The 19,111-nt window shown below is 61.5% G+C and overlaps 1 protein-coding gene across 1 annotated transcript in view; it reads left to right on the top strand.

Annotated features, from left to right (window-relative positions):
• The window catches only part of CDHR2 (cadherin related family member 2), a 33,642-nt gene extending 14,608 nt beyond the window's left edge, over window positions 1-19,034 (top strand). The window contains exons 8-32 of the mRNA XM_006158883.1: window positions 16-141; window positions 216-362; window positions 431-506; window positions 604-719; window positions 806-1,039; window positions 2,614-2,769; window positions 2,843-3,004; window positions 3,276-3,337; window positions 3,593-3,836; window positions 5,385-5,624; window positions 7,755-7,824; window positions 7,977-8,582; window positions 9,196-9,267; window positions 9,859-9,908; window positions 12,118-12,269; window positions 12,395-12,503; window positions 12,586-12,674; window positions 13,223-13,291; window positions 13,403-13,480; window positions 13,563-13,623; window positions 13,700-13,824; window positions 14,322-14,435; window positions 14,515-14,595; window positions 15,563-15,620; window positions 18,275-19,034. Coding sequence (XP_006158945.1) covers window positions 16-141; window positions 216-362; window positions 431-506; window positions 604-719; window positions 806-1,039; window positions 2,614-2,769; window positions 2,843-3,004; window positions 3,276-3,337; window positions 3,593-3,836; window positions 5,385-5,624; window positions 7,755-7,824; window positions 7,977-8,582; window positions 9,196-9,267; window positions 9,859-9,908; window positions 12,118-12,269; window positions 12,395-12,503; window positions 12,586-12,674; window positions 13,223-13,291; window positions 13,403-13,480; window positions 13,563-13,623; window positions 13,700-13,824; window positions 14,322-14,435; window positions 14,515-14,595; window positions 15,563-15,620; window positions 18,275-18,415 — 3,438 coding nt within the window. The 3' untranslated portion in view covers window positions 18,416-19,034. The remainder of the gene's footprint in view (window positions 1-15; window positions 142-215; window positions 363-430; window positions 507-603; window positions 720-805; window positions 1,040-2,613; window positions 2,770-2,842; window positions 3,005-3,275; window positions 3,338-3,592; window positions 3,837-5,384; window positions 5,625-7,754; window positions 7,825-7,976; window positions 8,583-9,195; window positions 9,268-9,858; window positions 9,909-12,117; window positions 12,270-12,394; window positions 12,504-12,585; window positions 12,675-13,222; window positions 13,292-13,402; window positions 13,481-13,562; window positions 13,624-13,699; window positions 13,825-14,321; window positions 14,436-14,514; window positions 14,596-15,562; window positions 15,621-18,274) is intronic.
• Window positions 19,035-19,111: the final 77 nt, after the last annotated feature.

Below are 19,111 nucleotides of genomic sequence, written 5' to 3'. Positions count from 1 at the left end.
GTGCCCGTGCCGTAGGTCGTGCCGAGCATGGAGGACAGCGAGCACCTCTTCCGGATACTGGAGAACGGCTCCATCGTCCTCACCGGCAGCCTCAGCTACAACAACAAGAGCGCCTTCTACCAGCTGGGGGTGAAGGCCTGTGTAAGTGGGGCGCGGGTGGGACCCGAGGGCCTGGAGCCGCGGCCCTGGCTCACGGAAGGCCCGTCTCCCTGCAGGACTCAGGCGGCGAGTACAATGGCATCCAGACCGTGCAGTGTGCCGCTCCGGTCATCCTGTCCATCTTGGTGGTCGACCAGCCTGACCTGGACCCCCAGTTTGTCAGGGACTTTTACTCGGCCTCTGTGGCTGAGGACGCAGCCAGGGTGTGCAGGGGACTTGGGGTGCGGGTGGAGGGGGAGAGGGTCGGGGTGCTGACCAAGCTCCCTTCCAGGGAACCTCGGTGCTGAGAGTACAGGCCGTGGACAGTGACAAAGGCATCAATGACCATGTGACCTATAGTATCTCCAGTGAGGACCAGGCTGTCCCTAGGCTGGGCGGGGGCTGGCTCGGGGCCCTGGCAGAGCCCCTGGAAGCAGCTGGTCTTCCTGCCCGTCTCCTTGCCAGATTCCTCAAAGCCTGGGTGGTTCAACATCAGCGCAGACGGCGTCATCAGCGTCGGCGAGCCCTTGGACCGCGAGCAGCTGCTGGATGAGGACGAGGAGGTGCAGGTGCAGGTCACGGTGAGTGAGCCCACAGCCCCGCTCTCCGACTCAGACCCTCTCCCTCTCTCCGAGCACCGGTTCTCCGCCCTCTGCTCTGTCCTCAGGCCACGGAGGCACACCTCAACATCTACGGGCAAGAGGCCAAGGTGAGCATATGGGTCACCTTGAGGGTGACGGACGTCAATGACCACGAGCCCGAGTTCTACAACTGCAGCCTCCCAGCCTGCACCTTCACCCCGCAAGAGGCCCAGAACAGCTTCTCCGGATACGTGGACGAGCACGCCGCCACCCGCATCCCCATCGACGGGCTCACCATGGCGGCCTACGACCCGGACAAGGCAAGCCCGCACAGGGGCAGGGGGCGGTGGCTGGGAGGGGGCTGGGGAGCAGGCGGCAGGAGGGACGGTGTGGTGTGGTGGGGAGAACGGGAGCTGGTGAAACCGGGTAATGTGGGTGGCTTTGAGCTGACGAGTGGGGTTGCGTTCAGGGCGATACTCGGTGGGGCTGGACAGAAAGGCTGGGCCGCCCGAGGTTGGCATGGGATGCTGGTAATGTGAAGGAACGTCACGTCGCCGGTGACTCGGGGTTGGTGACTCGGGGTGGCGCTGGGCATTGGGGGTGCCAGCAGTGCTGAGTACAGACTGAGCGAGGGCGAAGTCGGAGGCCACTCTTAACACCGGTGGGCTCTGAGCGATACCCAGCCATGACGGTGCAGGGCAGTGTGATGACAGCGGTGGGCGGCATGAGCGGTGAAACGGTGTGGGCGTGTTGAGCTGGTGGTGGGTGTGGGCTGAAGCAGGGCACTGGGGGCTGGGGGTGCTGGTGCTGGTACGGGGGTTGTGGGTGGCGGGTGGCTGCGGGGTGGACGTGGGTGGCGGGTGGCTGCGGTGTGGACGTGGTGGCGGTGGCTGCGGGGCGGACGTGGGTGGCGGGTGGCTGCGGGGTAGACGTGGTGGCGGTGGCTGCGGGGCGGACGTGGGTGGCGGGTGGCTGCGGGGTAGACGTGGTGGCGGTGGCTGCGGGGCGGACGTGGGTGGCGGGTGGCTGCGGGGTAGACGTGGTGGCGGTGGCTGCGGGGCGGACGTGGGTGGCGGGTGGCTGCGGGGTAGACGTGGTGGCGGTGGCTGCGGGGCGGACGTGGGTGGCGGGTGGCTGCGGGGTAGACGTGGTGGCGGTGGCTGCGGGGCGGACGTGGGTGGCGGGTGGCTGCGGGGTAGACGTGGTGGCGGTGGCTGCGGGGCGGACGTGGGTGGCGGGTGGCTGCGGGGTAGACGTGGTGGCGGTGGCTGCGGGGCGGACGTGGGTGGCGGGTGGCTGCGGGGTAGACGTGGTGGCGGTGGCTGCGGGGCGGACGTGGGTGGCGGGTGGCTGCGGGGTAGACGTGGTGGCGGTGGCTGCGGGGCGGACGTGGGTGGCGGGTGGCTGCGGGGTAGACGTGGTGGCGGTGGCTGCGGGGCGGACGTGGGTGGCGGGTGGCTGCGGGGTAGACGTGGTGGCGGTGGCTGCGGGGCGGACGTGGGTGGCGGGTGGCTGCGGGGTAGACGTGGTGGCGGTGGCTGCGGGGCGGACGTGGGTGGCGGGTGGCTGCGGGGTAGACGTGGTGGCGGTGGCTGCAGGGTGGACGTGGTGGCGGGGGCTGCGGGGGGGACGTGGGTAGAAAACTCGATGTCAGTGGGGGATGTGTCCAGGCTCCATCTCTCCAGCCCTGCCCCAGCACCCGCAGTGCCCAGGGAAGTCCTCCTCTGAGGCACCCACACTCCCAGCACAGACAGCCTCCGGGCTCCTGCCTCATTCTTCTGAGAACCTCCTTTGTAGGGGCTCGTCAGGCGGGGCTCCCTGGGGCAGGGTTAGGGAGGACGGAGCAAGTGGGTGCCTTGCGGGGACAGTGTCCCTCATCCGCGCCCCTCTGCAGGGCAGCAACGGCACCTTTCTGCTGTCCCTGGGGGGGCCCGACGCGGCAGCCTTCAGCGTCTCCCCCGAGCGGGTGGCGGGCTCGGCCTCCGTGCAGGTGTTGGTGCGCGCCCCGGACCTGGTGGACTACGAGAGGTGGCAGCTGATGCTGGTGGAGGTGAGCGGCGCGCTGGCCGGGAGCCAAGGCCGCGGGTCGCTCGCGTCTCAGTGCTGCTCCTTCCTGTCCTCAGGTGGTGGCCACTGACTCAGTCAGCCAGAAGGCCTCCGTCGCCGCAGTGACCATCCACCTCCGAGACATCAACGACCACAGCCCCGCGTTTCCCCAGCGCTTGTACGTCCTCAGCGTGTCGGAGGACAGCGCGACCGGCTCTTTGGTCACCAGCAGCATCCATGTGAGTGACGGGGACGCAGCTGGGCCAAGCTGGCAGGGAGGTACGGAGAAGTGGGCCCGGCCGCGGTGGCCCTGCCGTTTCTGCACCTCTGATGTCACTGTGTCCTGGCATGCGTGTGTCCCCGTGTGAGCGCTCGGCGTGTCTGTCATCCTGAGTGTGTCGGGGTGATTCCTTTGTGTCAGGAAGTGCGACAGCCAGGTCTCCACAGACCACGTGGTCGGCAGCAGGGGCTGCTGCCTCCAACAGTGTCCGCCATCTCTCTGCCTCACAGGCCACAGACCTGGACACGGGGGAGTGGGGCCGTATCACCTACAGCCTGCTCCCGGGAAACGGGTATGTCTCGGGTGGGCAGAGGGCAGGCGGGGCAGGGCCAGGCTGCTTCTCTGCTCACTGCAGGGCGGGGAGCCAGAGACATATAGGCCATCCTGCTGTATCCCAGTTTCACAAAAACAAGGAACAATTATTTTTGAAATGAGTAGGTGGCAAACATTGCACGGGATGTCTGAGTGCATTGCCGTTTACCTGGAATCACGTGTGATTGGGGGCCGGTATTTCCGTTCACTAGCTCTGCCCCCCACCCCTGAGCAGGGATGACTTGTTTGAGGTGGATCCAGGCTCGGGGACAGTGACGGTGAGAAACGGTGATCTGCTGGACCGGGAGAGGCAGGCCGTGTACAACCTGACCCTGCAGGCCACCGACGGCGGGGGCCTGTCCAACTCCACCACGCTGCAGATCCACCTGCTGGACGTGAACGACAACGCGCCCGTGGTCAGCGGCTCCTACCGCATCTTTGTCCAAGAGAACGGAGGCGACGTCTCCGTGACCATCCAGGTGTGCGCCTGACCTGGTGCGGCGGGCTTGCTGGCTCTGGGCGGAGTCAGGGCGGGGCCTCTGCGGTCGTGCCGGCTCTGGGCGGAGTCAGGGCGGGGCCTCTGCGGTCTTGCTGGCTCTGGGCGGAGTCAGGGCGGGGCCTCTGCGGTCGTGCCGGCTCTGGGCGGAGTCAGGGCGGGGCCTCTGCGGTCTTGCTGGCTCTGGGCGGAGTCAGGGCGGGGCCTCTGCGGTCTTGCTGGCTCTGGGCGGAGTCAGGGCGGGGCCTCTGCGGTCTTGCTGGCTCTGGGCGGAGTCAGGGCGGGGCCTCTGCGGTCTTGCTGGCTCTGGGCGGAGTCAGGGCGGGGCCTCTGCGGTCGTGCTGGCTCTGGGCAGAGCCTGGGCTATGCGTGGCCCTGAGAAAGTCAGTCGGCCTTTTGGGCCTCTTTTTCGCTTTGGAAAGTGAGGAGGGTCACAGCGCCTCCTCAGGGGTCCCTGGGAATAACAGGTGACTCGCAGGAGGGGCGGGGCGTAAGGCCTTGAGCAGCGCTCAACCATGTTGAAGGTAACAGGGGGTTATGGGCCCCCAGGGAGGCACCAGCCTGGCCTGCTGTCAGGACAGGACACAGACATGCAAAGGCCTGGTGGCATGGAAGAGCCCATTATTCCCTGTGCGGTTTACCCAAAAGCAAGCCAAGCACACCTTCAGGGCCCTGACAGGATGGGTACGCACACACACACACACATACACGCACGCACGCACATGCACACACACTCACGCACACATGCGGGGGACGATGCAGTCAGTTACAGGACACAGCGCTGAAGAAGTCATCATGGGAAAGTCAGACCTCGTTTTGCGTGTTGGAAACCGTGTTTTAGTTTTCTTCATTCATGAGAGAGCATGTGCATGTCACAATAGAGAGAACGAGAAGGGGAGGCACCCCCAGAGGGTCACCGCCAGCCGGCCTGAGGGTTGTGGGCACTCACAACGGGCCTGGGTGGGGATCCGAGCCCTGGCTGCCTGGGATTGAGCTTCTCTGGAGTTGTGCATTGCTGCTGGGCCGTGGAGCCAGTGTGGGTTTGCTGTAATGAGGGGCTGCAGACGGGGGTGGAGAGCAACTAGACATGGTGGCCCAGCCTCGCGGTTCTCTAGGACTACGGACACGTGTACTACGCCTGCCTGGGCAGGCTGCTGGGATCCGAACCCTGGGGCCTGGGCCTTCTGTGGGTCCCGCCCTGCGCAGGCCCAGTGTTGGCACAGCCGCGGTGGGACCTGCTTTTCTTAGTTACTTTCGGACATTCGCACATCAGTATCAGACTGCCCACGTCTGCTCCCCACTGGAGCTTCGGCTTCCCAAGGGAGCCGTCTTGGCTGGGGGCTGCAACAGAGCTGGGCATGCTGGCAGTGACAGCAGCTCTGTCCTGAATGATGTCGGTGCTCAGTGACAGCTCTGGCCAGCTGTTGGTCTGAACCTCCAGGAGGGGAGCCCACCTCCCGGCCCCACTGGCTCCAGGCAGGGCTGGGACAGGGAGGCCGTGGGCTGACGCACACCCCTGTGTACTGTGCAGGCCCATGACAATGACGAGCCAGGCACCAACAACAGCCGACTGGTCTTCAGCCTGCTGCCTGGTCCCTACAGCCACAACTTCTCGGTGGACCCCGACACCGGGCTTCTCAGAAACCTGGGGCCCCTGGACCGAGAGGCCATCGATCCTGCCCTGGGGGGCCGAATCGTGCTGACCGTGCTGGTGGCAGACTGCGGTGTGCCTCAGCTCAGCACCGAGGTCAACGTCACCATCACTGTGGAGGTAAGGGGGCCGGGGGCCAGGCCACGGGGGAGGGCCCACGTCCAGTCACTTTCCTCCCTCCGTGACACATGGGCAGGAGCAGCCGTCAGGCCCCTGCTTGGATCCTCGCACTAACGGGGAGGCGCCAGGCCATCGCCCGACCTTCCTGTGCCCTCGAGCTCCCCTGAAGAGCATGAAGATGAAGTTAGTGGGCGGAAAGTGCTTGGGAGGGCAGCTGGCCCGAGGACAGGACGACGCGCATAGAGCTCTGACTCCTCACAAAGCTGAAGCCAGCCCCGCCTCCCTCCTGGGTACGCACGGCAGAGCGGTGGGGCGGCCGCGGTGGGGCGGCCTTGGCGGGGCCGTTCAGGAGGCTGGACCCCACGTGGCCAGCATCACAAATTGAATTCTGGACCCAGGAGCTTGGAAAACATGCTGGGCGTGTAGGTGTGCGTGCCCAGGACCCCAAGGGGAAAATGGAGGGGAGGGGGACTGTCCAGCCACCCCTGGGCAGGAGACATATGGCCAGTCCTCCCCCCTCGGGAGTTCTCTCTCATGTTCCCTCTTTCACCGGGGAGATACGTGCTCTGTGGCAAATTTTAAAAGAGAGAGAGAGGAACCAGCAGTTAGCATAGTGGCTACATTGCTGGACTCCCATGTAGTCGACTGTGGTTCGCGTCCCGGACCCCGTGGCTTAAACTCACGCTGGACACGTGTGCATGTGTGCCCAAGATCCTGAGAGGAGAATGGAGGAGAAGGGATTGCAGCATGGCCATCCCCCCTGGGGGGGTGATTTCTTGCTTTCTGTCTCTCTGTCTCTCTCTGTCTGTCTGACGAGCACACGCGCCCTATTGCAAATCCTCTGCAAAAATAAATAGAGAGAGAGAGAGAGAGAGAGAGAGAATGGGTGAAAACCGTTACTGCAGTTTTGTCGATCAGGAAACTGAGGCAGACGGTCTGTAGCCTGGGGCTGCAGAGCAGGCCTTTACGCCCTGTCTGGTTCTAGAGCTGCCACGAGCCTGCAGGTCCCTTCCCCAGGAGTGCTGTGACCGAGGGCACCCTGGGCTGTGCTGAGCACCCTGCAGTGCCACCCATGGAGCCCCGAGTCCTGCTCGCTTTCCCTGAGGCTCCGAGAGCCTGTGGGTGGGCAGAGACCTGGCGAGGCCAGGGCTGGCTGTCCTGAGGTGCGGGGGCCACTCCAGGAGGGCGCAGACTTGCACCTGCCGAGCGAGCCACCCTCATTGCTGCCTGTGGGTGGGGACCACTGCCCCACCGAGGCCCAGAGAGGTCGAGGCCCACCTGAGGCAGAGGCGGAGCGATGTTGACTCGGAGCTGTGCCCTTGGCCACCCCTGTGACTCAGGACAACCTCAAAGCCGTAGTGGACACACACTGCAGCCCATAGGGGGGTTTTTGCAAAGGGGTGCCAGGGCCTCGCTGCCCCGTTCAGGAGGAGGGGTCTGAGTTCAAAGCTGCCCATGCTGTGGTCACTGAAAAGCCTGAAGCTGAAGACCTGCAATGTCGCCGCATGTGAGCGGAAGGGGAAGCCGGGCTCTCTGGGGCTCCCCCAGCACCGGCGGCAGCCGTGGGGTGGAGCAGTCTCCAGGCGGCCATGCCAGCTGTGAGAACCTGGGGGCCGTGGCTGGAGAGGGAAGACCAGGGCAGAAAGCAGCAGGTGTCCATCTGAGGGCCAGAGCGCAGGTCTGCCTGAGTGGAGAGCTAGAGCCACAGGGTCAGCTGAGGGCAGGAGGGGCAGGAGGAAGCAGGGCAGCTTGGGCCAGGGGCCTTTGGGTGCTCACGCAGACCGGAGAGGTGGGGAGTGGAGCTGGGCCAGGTGGACGGGGACGCAAAATGCTCCTTGCAAAAAGCAGGGTCAGTCCTGAGCTGTGGCCAGGGGCACAGGAAGGGGGAGCGCTTCTGGCCATGACCTCTGTACGTCCTGCAGAGGACTGACCATGTGCCTCCATGCCTAGGGGTGGCTGGACAGTCCCTCCTCGAAGGCTGCGTCCCTGTGTGGGAAGTGGCCAGCCAGTCGGGGAGACGGGAGAGTCCGTGCTCCGAGGCAGGCTGATGATGGGCTTCTCAGATTGGCCCTGAGGGGCAGTGAGCCCTCGGGTTCGGGGGCCTGGCCTCAGACCTGCCTTTGCCCACAGGACATCAACGATAACATGCCCGTGTTCAACCAGTCCAGCTATTTCTTCATGGTAAAGGAGAGGGACCCAGGTGAGTCCTCCCTGGGCGAGGCTGGGCACTGCAGTTGGGGCCCGAAGTCTTCTGGCCCTTCCCAGGGCAGGCATGGAGTGTCCGAGAGGTGAGGGCAGAGGAGGCTTCTCTGGCCGGGTTGGGGGTCCTCCAAGCTCTGCCCCTGCCTATAGGAATACTGGTGGGTGTGGTGGCGGCCTGGGATGCGGACCAGACGGAAGCCAACAACCGCATCAGCTTCAGCCTGGCAGGCGCCGGGGCCAACACGTTCCTGCTCCGAGGCTCAGTGCTGGGCTCCGGCTGGGCTGCGGGCCTCCTCCGGCTGCCCTCAGACGTGAGCCTGGACTACGAGACACAGAACTCCTTCAGCCTGACAGTGAGCGCCGAGAACCCGGACCCCCAGGCCGGGGAGACCAGCGTCGCCGTGAACGTGGCTGTGGAGGACGTGAACGATGAGCCACCGACCCTGGACTCAGCCTCGCTGCAAGGCGTCCACGTGGCTGAGAACGGCTCGCAGCACGGCCAGGTGGCCGAGGTGGTGGCCCGGGACGTGGACACCGAGGCCCAGCTGGAGATCGAGCTCGTCAACGTTCTCTGCTCCAAGGCTGGGGCCAACGTGGGCAGCCTGTGCCACGGCTGGTTCTCCGTGGCTGCCAACGGCTCCGTGTACATCAATCAGAGCGAGGCCATCGACTACGAGACCTGTGACCTGGTGACACTGGTGGTGCGGGCCTACGACCTCACCACAGACCCCCGCTTCCAGGCCTACAGCAACAACGGTGAGGTGCCTAGCCTGTAGGGCGTGGCAGGCTGCAGCTTAGGGACCGCGGGAAAGAGCCCTGGGCTACGACTCATGAGGTCTGAGTTCGAATCTTGACTCCACCCTTCCCAGCTGTGCCACTGGGAAATTCCACCCCCATGTGGAGTTCAGTTTCCCTGTCTGAGTCCTCACCCCTGGGGGATGGCCACACCACAGTCCCTTCTCCTCCATTCTCCTCCGGGGATCCTGGACACACACGATGCACATGTGCCTGCCCTGTTTCAAGCCACTTGGTCTAGGGCTTGAGCAGGGTTGGCAACGTGGGAGTCCAGCGACATAACTGCTACTCTGGCCCCACAGAGTGGGCGTTTAAACCATCCGCATACACAGGGAGTGTCGTGGTTGGGGGACAGCTGTAGGCTGGCCCGGTCCTGGCCCGTCGCTCCTGCTGGGTGACTTCATCAAGCTCTTGCCCTCTCTGAGGTCTGGGGACCATACCCTCCCACCACGCAGGCCAGAGACGGTTGAGCGGGTATCTGGGTCAGGATCAGGGAAGGGGCTGGACAGGGCTGTGGGGGGTGTGGGGGGCCCAGGCCTTCGTCAGAGCCCAGAGCCAGGTCCCTTGCCCCCAGGAAGCCTTCCCATTACCATCGAGGATGTGAATGACAACACGCCCTACTTTCTGCCTGAGGATAAGACTTTCGGTAAGTGGCGACCCTGACTTCTTGCCCCATGGGGACCACCCTTGGGCACTCCCAGAGACCCTCTGCAGGCAAGGGGGCCCTTATAAGGGAGGAAGACCTCCTACTCTCCTTCTCTCTAGGGTTACAATGGATGGGTCACTTGAGGGGTTTTGTTTGTTTGTTTTTTAATTGCTGGAGGGTGTGTGTTTGCCAGTGAGAGACAGAGAGAGGGGAAGGCACTCCCCAGTGGGGTGTGTTCATACTTCAGTCTCTTCTCTTCTATTCCATTCTGTTAGGGTTTGGGGAACACATGTACATGTGCCCAGCATGTTTTTCAGACCACGGGGGCCAGGACCCAAGCCAGAGTTGGCCGTGTGGAGCTGGCCCCTAGACCACTAGGCAGTGAGTCTGGCCCGACACCTAGGTGTTTAGTCCAGCTCTGTCCAGCTGTTCTCTGGCTCTGGCCTGGCCTCCGCCTCTGGGCCCTGAATCTGGGCCAGGGGCTTGCTGCTGCATGGCAGGGGTGACGGGAGGGGAGGGAGGGCAGTTTGGGGTCAACAGCTGGCCCGGTGGGCACTGCTCCACCTGCTGACCTCCTGCTCCCATTCGCAGTGATCATCCCGGAGCTCGTGCTGCCCAACCAGCAGGTGGCTTCTGTCCAGGTGAGTCCTCGGTCCCCTTAGTCCCAGGCGACACAGGGCTAAGACCTTCAGGCCTCCTGCCGCCCCTGAACGTTTGAACACCAGAAAGGGAACATATGCACTCCAGCGTGTGGAAAGAAATCCCAGCACGGAGGCGAACACTGGCCCAGTTGATAAGCTTGCACTTGGCCGTTGTTAAGATCAGCACTTGTAGGGCGTCGGGACTGGAAGTACCCATGCCTGCTAGGTTTCCTCACTGTACCAGAATTCTCAAGTAACCCAGAGAAAGCCATAGCCAACTGTAAATGAGACCAGTTCTGTGTAGTTAAGGAATTCCAGAGCGAAATGATAAAAACGCTTTCCACGTTTTACGCCGTTGGGTGTGGGCATGTCTGTTCAAGGCTCTGCCGGGGGTGCAGGGGGGTGCAGGTAGGCCACCCCCACAGCCTGGGCAGGCCTGGCCACACCTCTTGTTGCCATGCCTCTCGGGGGCTCAGTTTCCCTCCTCGAGGAGAAACTGGCAGTTTCTAGCAGGTGGCCCTGGCTGCTCCCTGGTTCTGTGACAAGGACATGGCTGCGGAGAGGTGGGCTCCCCTCCACACTCAGCATGTGTGTGAGCATGTGTGTCCTCAGAGGGACCTGTCAGAGCTTCAATTCTCTCTCATAAAACAGGGACAGTGGGGACCAGTTGTCATGATGGCTATGTCGCTGGACTCCCATGTAGTCGACTGTGGTTCGAGTCCCAGGCGCAGTGGCTTAAACTCACACCGGGTGTGTGTTCATGTGCCCAGGATCCCAAGAGGAGAATGGAGGAGAAGGGATTGCTGCGTGGTCATCCCCCCGGGGGGTGATTTCTCGCTTTCTGTCTCTCTCTCACTCTCTGTCTTTCTGGCGAGCGCACGTGACCTATAGCAGAAACCTCTCCAATTCCTGCCCCCCCCCAAAAAAAAACCAGGGACAGCGATTTTCTCCTAGGTTCTTTCAGGGCTTAAACAGCTTCCCAGTGTTTAGCCAACGGCTTGCCAGTGGCATGAGCTTAACCATGGCTTTGAAGAATTTTCTTTCTCTGTTTTTTTAACTTGCCAGAGGGCACAAGAACTCAGGAGAGAGAGGGAGAAAGAGAGAGGGCACTGCCCTGTGGGGGATGGCACGCTGCAAGCCCTTCTCCATCTCTCCCTCTTTCTGGGATTTGCACACGTGTGCACACATGCCCGGCGTGTTTCCCAAGCTGCCAAGTCTAAGACCCCAACTACAGTTGGCTCTGTGGGCACCGGCTGCTTTAACCAGCTGGCCATGGGCTAGCCCAACAATTCCCTTTGTTATTATTATTAGTTCATTTTATTGTAGGACACGTGTGCTCACCAGAGAGAGACAGAAAGAAAGAAAGTGAGAAACCAAGCCGCCAGGTCCGGGACTCGAACCATGATCAGCCATGTGGGAGTCCAGTGCCTCAACCACAACACCACCTGCTGGCCCAGAACACTTTTCTTTAAACTGAATTCTTGTTGAAATGTGGACACCAGCTATGTTTTTCATCCTGGGCAGTCACTGGTTTTATTTGCTCTATAAGTCAGGAGAACAAATACCTCTCCCCATCCCTTCATGGTCCCCTGGGAATTGGAACTCATGTGGGTACACGCTGAAATCAGGGGTCTAAGGGAAGGTTTGGGCACCTGGAAGGTAATGGGAAATTTGAACATTCCTGTGCTCATGCGTGTGAGCGAGCGTGAGCATGTGTGTGAGTGTGAGCATGTGACCATGTGTGTGACCATGTGTGTGAGCGTGTGAGCATATGTGAGTGTAAGCGCATGTGAGCATGTGTGTGAGTGTAAGCGCGTGTGAGCACGTGTGTGAGTGTAAGCGTGTGTGAGCACGTGTGTGAGTGTAAGCGCATGTGAGCATGTGGCGCGTGTGAGCACGTGTGTGAGTGTAAGCGCGTGTGAGCATGTATGAGCGTGTAAATGGCAGTTGAGGGTGGGGCGAGTGGGGCAGGCCTTCACATGGGAGGACTACGAGATGTGATTTGTTGACTTCACGGCGCACCAGGACAGGGACGTGCAGGCCTGACACGCACGGCAGGCACATGGGTTTTGTGTGTTTGGTGGTAGCCTGAGGAAGGCTGGGAGACAGTGGGGACATGCTGCCCTGGCCACCTCCGCCTCTGGTCCCTGCTGGGGGCCGAGAGTGCCCAACCTGGCCTGGCCTCAGATACGGTCCCTCTTGCTCCCAGGCCAGAGACGATGACTCAGGGGACAACGGGGCCATCGTGTTCTCCATCCTGCACGTGGATTTTGTCTCCAAGGACGGGGCCATCACCCCATTCCAGGGCTACTTCCGGATCTCCACCCCTGTGGCGACCAACGTGTTCACTGGCAACATCGAGTAAGCACGGTGTCCTGGTGGAGCCAGGAGGGGAACCAGAGGAGGCCCTGTCTGCACAGCCCCCCAGGAGTGCACAGGGGTTCCGGAGGACTCCGAGACTGAGCTGTGCCCTCCCACCCTCGCAGGCTGGTGACCAGCCTCGATTCTACTCTCCAAGGCACTTACCAAGTGACTGTCCAGGCCCAGGACAGACCCTCTGTGGGCCCTGCCCGGAAAGCCACAGTCATCGTAAATGTGAGTGCCAGTCCCCTGCTCCAGCCCCGGGCCCTAGCGTCAGCCCCCAGGGTCCCTAGCACCTCCTGTCTGCCACCTGCAGCTCTTTACCGTGGACCAGAGTTACCGCGTTCGGCTGCAGTTCTCCACGCCCAAGGAGGATGTGGGCCGCAACATGGAGGGGATCAAGGAGTAGGTGTGGGGTACCCGGGGGGGGGCTGCGGGAAGGGCAGGTCTCAGAAACTAGTCCCAAGAAGAGCTGGGTGGGGTGTCTTCCAACCCAGTCCCTGACCCTAACACTTATCCCTGTTTTTAACCCTGAGCCTGCGCGGCCTTTCTGCATGCCCTCGGGCCTAGGCAGGACTGCGTGTGCACTGTGAAGGCCCTGCGCCAGCTGTAACCCGGCCTCAGAGGAAGGACTTTTATTTATTTTTTTAGAATTATTTTATTTAACTTAGATATCTATCTATCTATTTTTATTTATTTATTTATTTATTTATAAAGAGAGAGAGGAAAATTGAGAAAGCAAGCCGCTAGGTCTGGGACTCACACTGTGGTTGGCCATGTGGGAGTCCAGCGCCCTTAACCACCATGCCACCCGCAGAGCTGCTCTCAGCCCACAGAGCTGTCCAGAGAAGGTCTTCCTTTCTCACTCACACTGAATGTGCCTAGCCGGCTCTGGCCACTGGCCAGGGCTAAGGCCCCTATCTCAGGCCCCTGTGACACTCGCCCCTTTGCAGGGCTCTCGCCCAGGCAACCAGGACCACCGTGTACATCGTGGACATTCAGGACTTAGAGTCCACGGCTCGGTGAGTGCCTGCAGCCCGGGGGTGGGGAGGCGGAGCGGGAGCAGGAGGGCTGGCTGGGTGTCCCATAGACACACTCGATGCAGCCACGACCCTCCACCCTGCTGGTTCCAGGGCCCGAGCCCACTCCTACCTGGACGCCTACTTTGTCTTCGCCAACGGGTCAGCTCTGACGCTTAACGAGCTGAGCAGGTGAGTGGGGCTGGGCTCCCTCGGGGTGGGCAGGGTCCTGGGCTGGGCAGGGTCCTGGGCCTGAGCTAAGTTCTGTGACCAGGATGATTCGGAGCGACCAGGGCTCTCTGACACAGCTACTGCAGCTGGGGCTGGTGGTGCTGGTGAGTGTGGGCGGGGCAGAGGGGAGGGGTGGGAGGCCAGGGGTCCCTAGCGCCCCTCACACGTCTTCTTCTCCAGGGCTCCCAGGAGAGCCAGGAGTCAAGCCTGCCGAATGTGCTCATCAGTACCATCGTGGGACTGGGGGTGGCCTTGCTGCTGGTCCTCCTGATCATGACTGTGACCCTCGTCTGTGTGCGGAAGAGGTGCTGCTCCCTCGCTCCTGTTTCTAGCCCCAGTCCCCCACAACGTCCAGGGTAGAGAGAGCCTGGCTAACGCATCAGGCACACGTGCGTTCGGTCCCCGGGGACCCTTTGTGAGAGCTGAGTGAAGGATGCCCTGGCCTGAGCCTCTGTTTCCCCCCTGCAGGGTGGGCGGGGCACTAGACTCCCCAGTGCTCTCAAGGAGGCAAGGCCTTGCTCCCAGGAAGACATCTGGCACTTACAATGCAGTCACTAAAGGCCGCTGCTGTCCCCTCCCACACGGGGAGCTGCACCCACACCTGGGCTCCATCCCAGGCCGGGCCACTGGCCGGCTGTATGGTCTTGGGGAGATGCTTTCTCTCCCTTCCTTTCTCTCCACCCTTTATAGAAGGGAGCTCACACTCACCTGCCAGGACCGTGTGAAGGCACACTGTCAGGGCTGCCACTGGGCACACAGTGGGTGTGCAGTTAAAGTGTGACCCCCTACTGGCTCCCCGCAGCTACCGCCGGAAGCTCCGGGCTATGAAGGCTGCCAAGGAGGCCAGGAAGACAGCAGCAGGGGTGTTGTCCACAGCCCCTGCCATCCCTGGGACTAATGTGTACAACACTGAGCGGTGAGCTGGGGTTGCAAAGGGGTAAGGAGCCTGCAGGGTCGCTGAGGGCCACGGCCACTTGACTAAGCCTTGTCTCTAGGGCCAACCCCATGTTGAATCTGCCCACCAATGACCTGGGCTTCGAGTACCTCTCCACCTCCAGTGACTTGGACTACGTCAGGTGAGTAGTGGTCCCAACAGCCAGGCTAGTTGTTGGTGGTGATGGTGGTGCTGAAGGCGATGTTGGTGATGGTGGTGATGGTGGTGCTGAGGGTGGTGAGTTGGTGATGGTGGTGTTGGTGATGCTGAAGGGGCTGTAGGTGATGGTGGTGACTTGGTGATGGTGTTGATGCTGAAGGGGGTGTTGGTGATGGTGGTGAGTTGGTGATGGTGTTGATGCTGAAGGGGATGTTGGTGATGGTGGTGAGTTGGTGATGGTGTTGATGCTGAAGGGGTTGGTGATGGTGGTGAGTTGGTGATGGTGTTGATGCTGAAGGGGGTGTTGGTGATGGTGGTGAGTTGGTGGTGGTGTTGATGCTGAAGGGGGTGTTGGTGATGGTGGTGAGTTGGTAGTGGTGTTGATGCTGAAGGGGATGTTGGTGATGGTGGTGAGTTGGTGGTGGTGTTGATGCTGAAGGGGGTGTTGGTGATGGTGGTGAGGTGGTGGTGGTGTTGATGCTGAAGGGGATGTTGGTGCTGGTGGTGCTGAGGGTGGTGAGTTGGTGGTGATGTTGATGCTGAAGGGGATGTTGGTGCTGGTGGTGCTGAGGGTGGTGAGTTGGTGGTGATGTTGATGCTGAAGGGGATGTTGGTGCTGGTGGTGCTGAGGGTGGTGAGTTGGTGGTGATGTTGATGCTGAAGGGGATGTTGGTGCTGGTGGTGCTGAGGGTGGTGAGTTGGTGGTGATGTTGATGCTGAAGGGGATGTTGGTGCTGGTGGTGCTGAGGGTGGTGAGTTGGTGGTGATGTTGATGCTGAAGGGGATGTTGGTGCTGGTGGTGCTGAGGGTGGTGAGTTGGTGATGGCAGTAATGGTGTGAAAGGTGGTGGTGATGGTGGTTGTGGTGGAGGCAATGGTGGCTGTGAGTCTTGGCCACAGGCAAAGGAAACTGGTTTGCCAACAGCCTGAAGTCCATCTCTTCTCCCACAGCCTCAACTCCCTGGATGACAACTCTGTGGACCTAGACAAAGACAGCCAGAAAACCAAGGCAAGTTGGGGATGAGCTGGTGCCTGGGGCTTCTGACTCGGAGCTCTTCTCTGACGGGATGGCTGCAGACAACTACAGAGCCCTCCGCTCACACAGGCAGCCGCAGCCGTGGCTTTGAAATGGGAGCTGGGCAGGCCCGTTCAGGCATTCACCATGTGACTGTGGGTGTGCCTTCTTGTCTCTGGCCCTCAGTTTTCTCGTACACGAATGGGGTCAGGACATCAGCCATGCAGGCCTGTGGTGAGGGTTATATAAAAGTGGGCATAAAAGCCACCTGGCACAAAACATGTGCTCAAAATCGGGTCCCGTCCCTGTGCGGCTTTATGTAAAAGCTGCCGGGAGTGGGGGAGAGGCCCGAGACGGGAGCACGGTCCAGCGAAGGCAAGACGGTGGGCTCGGGTGAGGACAGGCCACTGTTTGTTATGCTCGGTGGTGGGGCGAGGTCATGGCTGCACACCCCAGCTGCTGTTGAGCACCACTTGGGGACTCTAGCAGAAAGTGCAAGGCCCAGGCCACATCCAGAGACTGACTCCACACTGGAGTGGGCTGCCCTGTGGCCACGTTGTTCAAGCTGCCGGGGTCCCATCTGCAGCAGGATTGAGAACTTAGTCGGGCGGTAGGAGTGGTTCTCTCACCTGGAGACAGCTGCCTGCTCGCCTTCCTGTGGGCAAACCACAGCTGGCTTGGGGGCTCTCAGAGGCCTGTCTGAGCTGTCAGAGCCTGCTCTCCCCCACTCACCCCCACCCTAGTCCCGTGCTGGTCCCTCCCTGCCCTCCAGGGGCTCCCAGCTGCCTCCTGCTTCAGCGCTTACTTTCTCTCTCTCTTTTTTTTTTTTGGAGAGGTTTTTGATATAGAGCACGTGCACTTGCCAGACATACAGAGAGACGGAAAGCAAGAAATCACCCCCCGGGGGGCTGGCCACGCCACAATCCCTTCTCCATTCTCCGCTCGGGATCTTGGGCACACATGCGCATGCACACGTGCCCGGCGTGAGTTTTAAGCCACCGGGTCCAGGAAGCAAACTGCGGTCGACTATATGGGAGCCCAGCGACATAGCCATTGCGCTAACTGCTGGTCCCATCACTTACTTTCTCTTGAGGACTCCTCTGCAAGACTGTCCAGCAGACGCCTCTCTGGGGCTGTAAAACACTGGCATGTTGCACAGGGGCCTGGACGTAACAGCGCAGGGAGTCTGGCAGAGAGGCTCCCAGTCGGCCCAACAATGTGGGTCTTGGGCGGCGGTGCAGGTGGCCAAGCAGTTCTGGGGGCCCCTGGGTGGATGGCTCACCTCTGACAATGGTGTCATGCAAATACTCCAATGTACATGTCTGGGGAAACTGAGGCAGAGAGGAACAGTCCTGCCTGCTGGAGCTCTTGGCCTCTGGAGAAGGTCAACGCTGACCCTCACAGAAGGATGGAGTCAGGGGCCCTCAAGGTGGGGGTGGATTTGTGGGTTGTAGAGGGAAGAGTATGGAGAGGAAGCGGGAGTGGCCATAGAGAGCCTTCAAAGCCAGAGAACTAAGACAGTCCTGGCCGGCCTGGGGTTATTACATTTCGGAGAAGCAGTTTGAGGCTCAGCCCCCTATCCTACGCAGGGAATGGGTGCTGGGGGTCTCCGGCTGGTCTGGGAGACCATGAGGCCCTCTCAGGAGCCTGCCCGCTCTGCTCCCTTGGCCGGGTGTGGGACTCAGGTGGCTCCTTTCGCACGGCTGCTCTGGTGCTGTGGCTTGTCCGTGTCCCGGCGGTGTTGGTGTGGGACGTGTGAGTGCCCTGAGATACCATGCGGCCTGACCTTGCCAGTAACCAGCAGGAAGGCAGCCCAGAGTACACAGCTGCCTTGCTCAAGGTTGGGCACCCTGCAGGAAGGAGGGGACGGAACCCAGGTCGCTGGTCCCCAGGACCAGGCCCATTACCCTGGGCAGTGCAGAGGCAGCAGCTCCCTGCTCAGGCTCTGCAGAGCTCGGTGGAATGCTCAGCCCGCTGTGACCTTGCAGAGGTTCCACTGTTTACCAGGGACTGGAACAGCCTCAGTCTGGAAGAAGTTCTTGTGGGGCCCTGGGGACAGCGATGGTGGCTGGGGCTCTAGCCCTGTGGGTGTCTCGGCAGGGAAGTTGCTAGGTCCCACAGGAGGGTGTGTGTGAACACGGCATGTCACGTGGGGATGAGGAGGAAGGGCAACGGGACGAGTGAGCCAGTGCATGCTGTGGTGAACTGCACATAGGTGGCAGGTGTGACGTGTCCCTCCCTCCGAGTGGCAGGGACCCTCAACCATGGACAGGCTTCAGGGGCAGCAAGACTCGTGGTCTAAATCCTCCTCTGTCCCTTCTGGCCAGGCGAGCCCTCTGGGCCTGTCTCCATGTCTGTGACAAGAGACAGAAGCCCCAGGGGTTTCCTTGGGCATTTCCAGTGATGGACAGGCCTCGCCAGCCCGGCCTGCTGTGGGGGGCAGTCAGCAGGCCAGGGTCAGGACCCTGCATTACTCAGGACTGGGAGGAACCCCAAGTGCTGCTGTGTCTTTTGGGGCCACCCCCTCACCTCAGCGCACCTGCACCACCACTGGCCACGGCCACCTGTGGGACACAGCAGGGGCTTCTGCTCGTGGGCCCAGAGTACCACATCTCGCCCTGCCCTTCACTTGGCTCTCTCTCCCCCAGGAGCAGCGGCATAGTCCACAGGAGCCAGATGCAGACCCGGAACCGCTGAGCGTGGTGCTGTCAGGAAGGCAGGGGGACACCGGTAGTCCACAGCAGAAGCTGTCCTTCGTCAACGCTGGTCTAGACACCACAGACTTGTGATGTTTCGCCTTGGAAGAGGCCTCATCACCCCCAACTACCCCTGCCCTCCCTGGACACAATATATCTCATCACTGTCTCCTCCCGCTTCCGGCCGATCATAGCAGACAGGGTCGGGGAAGGCTTTTATTACCAATGTATACCATGACAGTTTGTAGCCAAAAACTGTGGCTGGAGGGGAGACAGGGCACTAAGTGGTCACAAGGGACTTGTGGGGGCTCACAGCACGGGGGGACAGGGGCTGGAGAGGTGGTCTTTAAAGGACAACTGTGGCTGTAGAATGAGCTCTGTCTTGTTCCTAATACTCAAGACCCGTTGTCACCCAGGCTGCCAGTGTTCCAAGACCTTCTATACGTCTGACTGTGACCTCCAGTCCTGACCTGCCTCTCTCAGCAGAGCCCCTTGGTACGTCCTGCAATGCCTTTGGCCTTTCTGGGGACTGTGGCCCAGTAGGATAGGAGACAGGGCTGGGACTGGTCAGGGGGCAGGGGTAGGAGACAGGGCTGGGACTGGTCAGTGGGGGAGGTAGGGGACAGGGCTGGGACTGGCCAGTGTGGGGGGTAGGAGACAGGGCTGGGACTGGCCAGAGTGTGGGGGATAGGGGACAGGGCTGGGACTGGCCAGAGGGTGGGGGATAGGGAACAGGGCTGGGACTGGCCAGAGGGGGGGGGGTAGGGGACAGGGCTGGGGCTGGGCCGG

The sequence above is a fragment of the Tupaia chinensis genome, unplaced genomic scaffold, assembly GCF_000334495.1.
Source record: "Tupaia chinensis unplaced genomic scaffold, TupChi_1.0 Scaffold000612_1, whole genome shotgun sequence".
In the NCBI taxonomy this organism is placed as follows: domain Eukaryota; kingdom Metazoa; phylum Chordata; class Mammalia; order Scandentia; family Tupaiidae; genus Tupaia; species Tupaia belangeri.
This window is presented reverse-complemented; position numbering and strand designations above follow the sequence as displayed.